Source organism: Alligator sinensis, unplaced genomic scaffold, assembly GCF_000455745.1.
Source record: "Alligator sinensis unplaced genomic scaffold, ASM45574v1 scaffold161_1, whole genome shotgun sequence".
Taxonomy (NCBI): Eukaryota; Metazoa; Chordata; order Crocodylia; family Alligatoridae; genus Alligator; species Alligator sinensis.
The window spans coordinates 1,170,116-1,177,237 of NW_005841974.1; the positions used below are offsets into that span (position 1 = coordinate 1,170,116).

A 7,122-nucleotide genomic window follows, 5' to 3' on the forward strand; every position below is an offset into this window, starting at 1 on the left:
CCCCCCCCCCCCCCCCCCCCCCCAGCCCTGAGCAGCTCCTTGCAGGCAGGACCTCTGTCAGCCTGCAAGGGGAAACCCACAGCTTCCCAAGCTTTTCTCCTTTAAAGGGGAATATCTGCATTTTTCTGCATTTTTTTTTTTTTCATGGCAAACAGAAAACCCAGATCCCTGGTTATTACATGACGTGTATTGACTTGGTACGGGACAGACAACCCATTCTTAATGTTTTGTTTATCACCTATTTTAAATGTGATTTCCTAGGTTTTTCTTAAGGCCATTTGGAAAGTATAAACAAAAATGAGGAAATTAATGCAAAAAATTTGTCTAAGACAGTAGTATATCTACCTTCAGCTTTGGAGGACAACAAGGAAGTTATAGAAAGGACAAAGAAAATACAATTCTTCCAGTAGAGAAAGTGAAATGTATTCAATCATGTCTACCACACTAGAGGTTCCAGATCCTCTGTCTGTTCTACTTTCTTTCTTCCTTACCACTCTTCTGTCTCTGTTCCTGGTACAGGAGCGCACCCGCAGTGCCCTCTTGGAGAGTCTTTTTGAGGAGCTGCAGCTTCGCAGCCGCAACATGATGGGCCTGGCCTCTGGGGAGGATGACAAGATGGAAAATGGAAGTGGTGGCTTCTTTGAGAACTTCAAGGTGAGAGATTGAAGATTGCTGCACTCACTTGGGCACTCTTATGCAAGCTGCTGTCGCCCATCTCAAACTCCATTTTGGGGTCATTGTATCTGTTAGGTCACTGTGCTTGGGATGGGAGGGAGTGGGGAAATGAGGAGCCTGTAGTTCTCACCAGGTTTAATAAACAATCGGGCATGACTAAGAACTATACGCCAACTTTTATCGTGAAACAGAAAGTAAGCTCCTGCAGACCTTTTGTCTGTCTCTAAGGGATGGTCTCCCAATTCCCAAATTCCTCAGTCATCTGAGTTAGGGAGTATCTCTAAATTATAACTTCCAACACTAAAGAGCCAGCCAGGACACCTTGAATTATGCTTTGTCATGCCTCTCAGAAGGAATGCATTTTCTCTGTCTCTGTCCTCCCTTTCCAGGAGATGCTGCTGGCACAGTCCAGCATGCCGCGTTATTTCTAAAGTCAGACCTCCTGGGTAGGATGAAATGAACCCTTTCACCTCCTCTCCCTATCTCTTTTTGGCATCTGTTGACAGAGGGGAACTTGCTCCTCTGATATACACAGACAAGAGAACAGGAGGGAAGCAGACCCTTTTGTTCTCCTTGGAGTATGTACACACACACACACACACACACACACACACACACACACACACACTTTTCAGTTGTGGGTATTCTTAGTCCCTGACTGGAAATGGTTTTTGCTTTATTAGAACAAGTAAAGCATGCTGGAGCCCCATATCCCTGAGGGGATAAATGGTGGCATGCACTTTCCACTTCCTCTCTTCTGCCCAGCTGGTATGGAGCACTTGGCTGGTCAATACCTACTTCTCATTTGAGGCTGACCTGCCCGTTTCCCTTAGTTTGCACTTTTCTTTTGTAATATTATCTCTCTCCTCTTAATTTAAGGGTGCAGGATTCTTATATGTGAGATGGAGGCCTTAATGCTCTTTGCCTCCCCCTTCTCCTGCTTTGTTCCTAATGCTTCTTCTTCCACACAGTGTCTTCTTGGACCCTTTTTTTTTTTTTAAAGACAAGGCCATTTTTTATTTATTTATTTATTTATTTATTTATTTTTTAAAGCTTTTTCCCATTTTAGCTTCCTTCTAGCCAGGGAGCACTTCTGATGACATAAATGAAGTCTCCTAACTTTGGAAATGTTCCCTCTTGTACAGAACTTATTCACATTATCCATTCCCGGTGCCTTTATTTGGGACTCGCATATGCCTAACATGAGTCCTTAGCTGCTGCCCGCTGGACCACAAATTAGGAAGGAGAGGGAGATGTTTCTTCATGATAAGTTACTCGGACCAAATCTGGATCTCGCTCCAGCAATACCTCTTGGCATCAACACTTGTCCATCACAACTTATTCACAGAAGCACCCATTGTCTCTGGTGCCACAGAAACTGATATAAGTGCACTGGTCTAGATCTCAGTCCCCACTGTGGTCTCCAAGCCAGGTCTCAAACAAGTCCATTCACTTCTCCTGGAAGCTGCTCATTACTTTTAGTCCTCATGAGCTGTGAAAGACCATCCCAAAACTCCTAGAGATCGAGGCATTGGAACATCAGGCTCTGCGTCATCAGATCAGTTGGCTCCATCTCCTGAGATCCTGAAATTAAGAAGTGCTGGCATAGTAATAGGCATTACTTCATCATTTCAAAACATAATGGACTCAGTGGGTTTCTCCCATCCCATCTTACCTTGCCTTTCTGGCCTTGGGGCTTTCAATCCCCTGCTGATTACAGGCATTAATTGACTCATTCAATTTGCGGAGTCAGTGTCCTCCTACTGTACTGCTTCAGGTTGCATGTCTACTCATCATTTGGTTCATCCTGTCTCTCTGACACCACTGTCAGGATGGTAATGTTCAAGCAAGCTTTCTTTTGCTCTGAAACACTGGTTCTATACCCTTCCTCAGTCAAGGGTGCTGTGTGATTTCTGGATCATTTGCCAAACACCTAGATCTTCCACTGGCGGAGTTTATTAAGCCACCTATTCATACATTGATGGACATCCTATAAAAGCCTGGATCATTGATTAATACTGCCATTGTTAATTTGAGAAAATCTCCATGCTGCTGTCATGATCTCCTTGGAGGATCTCTTGCTTGGGACCCACAGCGTCACTTCAGTTTCACTGAGTATCTTTGGAAGCTAGCCCAGGCATAGCTTCTAAAGTGGGTGAGTCCTTTATTCCTTGGACTGTGAGACCAGGTCTTCTGGGTCTTTCATCCCTGGCTATCCATGGCCCCAGAGAGCTACATTCTGGCTTAGCTTCTAGAGAGGGACTTTACCTTTTGAAGGGGATGGAGAGCACCCAAAGTCGTATGCAGCGAAGCAGGCAGCTCTTCTTAAACAAAACGGCAGTTAGTAGTTAGCTACAATACAGTAGTAGGAGTTCTTGGGCCACAATGTCTACGCCAGATATCAGGAAGCTTTCAACATAGCCAATAGCCCAAGCTGTTTTTCTCTCAAGACCTTCAGGGACAGATGTAATGCTTTGAACATTCTAAATATACCCCAAGTCTAGAAGTACGTGCCACTTAAGACCGGCTTAAACTTCCTGGAATGTTTTGTAAGCATACCAAAAAAACCAAGTACTATTTTGAGCTGGTCCTCTGTGAACTGGTTTAATGATATGTGTGGATACAGCATTCCATGCCTAGTGTCTGGTCATTCCTCCAGGCATCCCAAACTGCACTGCTCTTGCAACACATGCAAGGCAAGGGGCTTCTCTGGAATGCAGCCAGGACTCTGTGGTCCAAATCCCTGCTCCCAGGTTCCTCCTTCCCCCCCCCCCCCCCCCCCCCAGCCCCAATACCAAGGCTAGCAGACTGCACCACAGAAGCGGTAACTGTTTTTAAGTCTTTAAATAGGATAAAAATCCTGCCTTCCCCACTCTTGGCACCAGCTTCTTTGCTCTCCATCCTCAGCAGCACATCCCTTCCACTGCTTGCTGCTGCTGCTGCTATCCCTGGCTGATCCAGGGGGATGGGCAGCAGGTAGGCTTCTTCTCTCTGCCCAGTCCCTCCAGATGGAAGCAAGGAGCAGCTCTGGGGCTACCCCACCCAATCAACTGGGGAGTACAAGGAGAGTAGAAGCAGCAGGCTAGGGAAGTGGAGAATGGGAGGAGAGGTGCTACTGAGGACAAAGGAGAAGGGCAGGGAGAGATTCTTACATGCTTTGGAAACTGCTGCTCCCATGGTGTGGTCTGAAAGAGGGATCCAACTATACCTTTGTACCCTCTTTGGATCTTCCCCTGATAAATGCAGGGGGTGCTGTGTGGTCCACTGACTGTGATGCCTAGGAGGCTGCATGCTTCAGGGCACCACCAAGATCTCTGCAACTTTTCAATGCCTGCCTTGAAACCCCAAGGAGATTAGCTATAGTTAAACTTATGGCACTCAATCTAGCTTTAGAGAGCAAGAGGGTGCAGGGGATTATTAGGGAATAGAGGAGAATTTAGGACAATCTGGGGGAAGCGGGGAAAGACCTGGATGTATGCAGACAGGGGTCAGGAACCAGGTGCATCTAGCAAGATGGGAGCAGGAACCTGTGAGGGAACCCAAAGGGTGACTGGTAGAAAGGCATCATGGTAGTGGGGTGGGGGTCTTGAGACATGGGCAGGGGAAAGGAAAAGAGGAGAGCTCTGGAGCAGGGCAGACCATGTTCTCACAAAGCTGTGCTTCTATACAGGATGCTCCACAACCATGCCCAACACATGCCACCTGCTGGACTCCTTGCCCAGAAGGGAAACGGAGAGCAGATTTAGGTTGAGCATTAGAAAGAAAGTCTTCACAGTAAGGGTTGCCAGAATCTGGAGCGGTGCTCTCTACTATCTTGGGGGTCTTCAAGAGGGGACTGGGCAAGCACCTAGCTGGGGTAATTTGACCCCAGTGCTCTTTCCTGCCCAGGGCAGGGGTTGGACTCGATAACCTACTGAGGTCCCTTCTGACCCTAACATCTATGAAACTGAAGCATAAGACCACTGCCAGGGCTATAGTGTACCTACTCCACTTCCCAGCTCTCCCCAAGGCATCAACCTACTAACACTGCTGGCCTCTGCCAGGATGACCGTGGAGAGCTCTGGACATAGGGTTCCATAGATCTAATGACCCCGTCCTAGTCAAAGCTCCCCATTGCAACCTTCTTCACCATCTCAAATCCATCCACCTCTTTTGGATAGACTCCACTGATCATCTGTGCTCTGAACCTGCCTTTCAGTCTCCTCATAAAGGAGTTTTGAATGAAGCCAGACTGCAGGCCCATTTAGATCCTGCTTGCCAATCTCAGACTGTCATCATCCAGAATATACACATCTGAAAATGGGCAGGGGGTGAGGAGGAAGGTGAAGAGTGGGCATGAGGAGGACAGTTTGGATATCAAGAGGTGGAGATGCCCACACGGCAGAAAAATAACAATTTCCTCTAGTTGTCTACACAGCTGTTCCTGGCCCGGGTTAACATGGATACTTACACAGGCAGTTTCTGCTTTCCCGTGTGTGTTTGAAGGGCTCTGTGCAGCTGCCTATGTGCAAATTATTGCTGTGTGTTCTGGGAAATGGTGGGGCAAGAGTGGGGCAGGTCAGTGGCTAGGGGCTGCAATAGGGAGCAGTGCCCCTCCATTACTATTGTGGGCATCCAGATGCATAACTGTGTCTGGACCTCTGAACTGCCTTGCAGATGCTGAGGGCTCTAGTGGCCTGTGAACATATCCTCAGGCTTATAGTTGTACACCAACAAAAAACAATAGACTAGCACCAAAATGATGGTTACTCAGGTTGCATTTTTTGACCCTGACATTTCTAGGTATGCAGACAAAATAAGAGAATGCCAACCATAGTGAAGAGCCCCACCTTCACTCCTAGGTCAAATTCAAGGCAACAAAAAACATTCTTTTCCTGGGTATAAGAAAGTCAGTGAAATGGAGGTATGTAGCATTGCTGTTAAAAAGCTCATTTTTAACCCAGAAATATTATTAAAAAGTACTGTAGTCTTTCACAAGTATGCAGTTGTTTTCTGCCCCACCAGCAGATACATGTGTAGTCAGAAAGTACAAGGTCCCACCTAGAAATGCAGAGTGTTTATATGCACAGCTTGCTTTATCGTTGTAACCTGGATTCCAGATCTACTGGTAAGTCACCTATTGATAAAAGAAGCAAGAGACAGGTTTAGAGCTAGCCTTTTTGTTGTTTGTACACCCAAAGCACAAGAATATGCATCTAACCCAATGGCCATCTGGCTACCTGCAGAAGCATAATGTAGATTCTCCTCTATACCAAATGGGGAAACTGAAGGGGTAGGAGGAAGATGGCATGCAGTTTAACAGCTGCTCTTCTTGAATGTGCTGAATACTTTGATTTTTTTTTTTTTCCCTCCAATCCAGTTCTTATATATATACACAGGAGCAGGTTCCTGAGGGTGGAGGGAGGGAGTGAAGGTGGTGCAGCCATACCTTCTTTTGCTGCTGGTTTGCTGCTGGCAGTTTTGGTCTTGGCTGCCAGACACATGTGCAGTGACCTCACAGCCCATACACAACGAGCTCTCCACTGTCACTGCATCCCTTCTTTTTGCCATCCTTGATCTTCTATTGCACATACATGGTTTACTCTAACAAGCATTCTTTGATTGATTTGTTTAAATTTATTTACTTTTTTCTGCTTTAGCAAACCTCTGGGAACTAGACTGAACCAATTCTTCCATGGCCTTGGAAAGATCAATTAGCTGGGATTTATGTCATAAATAATATGGGGGAGGATATCATTCATCATTTAGTAGTGTTGCCATTATCCTGGGTTTTTTCACTTTAGGATCTTATCTGACAAAGTTCCTTTTTACAGGTTTGGTAAGAAACTTAACAAAGGGTGTAGTTACAAGTTACAGTTAGCACATTCTAACTTTAAAAAATGTTAGTTGGTGTTAAAGTTAGCACATGCTTTGAGCAGTCACACGTTAAGTGTACATACTCTCTGTAAACATGCACTGCTTTTACCTGCCCAAGCAGGCAGGCAAGCCAGGACCCTGACTAAGAGGTGCCAAGTTAGTTCTGAGCCTGCCCAGCTCACCTGCTCTCTAGGCAGTGTAGGTGGCCCAGACTGGGACCCCCCCAGCCCCTGAAAGCCTGAATCAGGTCCACCAGTCCCCTTTCACCCAGGCTGGGTGCTGTTCCCCCCTGGCCCAGATTGAGCCTGCCACAACCCCTGCTTCCCTAGATTGGGCCTGCCAACTCCACTGGCCCAGATCAGACCTGCCGTTCTCCTCAACCCCCCCAACTCCCATCCTGGCAGTCCAGATCAGGCCCACTGCCCCCTTGCCAGCCCCGTTCATGCCTGCCACCCCTTGCCAGCCCAGATTGGGCCTGCTGCCCCTTCCCGCTGGCCCAGATCAGGCCTGCCATCCCACCACCAGCCCAGATCATACCTGCTGCCTCCTGCTCACCTGGTTTGTGCACATCACCCTGGATTGGGCCCATAC

At 47.1% G+C, this 7,122-nt stretch overlaps 1 protein-coding gene across 1 annotated transcript in view; it reads left to right on the forward strand.

The window, feature by feature from the left end:
* The window catches only part of LOC102388433 (rap1 GTPase-activating protein 1-like), a 78,793-nt gene that overhangs the window by 28,931 nt on the left and 42,740 nt on the right, over nt 1-7,122 (forward strand). Inside the window, exon 13 of the mRNA XM_025200724.1 lies at nt 520-654. Coding sequence (XP_025056509.1) covers nt 520-654 — 135 coding nt within the window. The remainder of the gene's footprint in view (nt 1-519; nt 655-7,122) is intronic.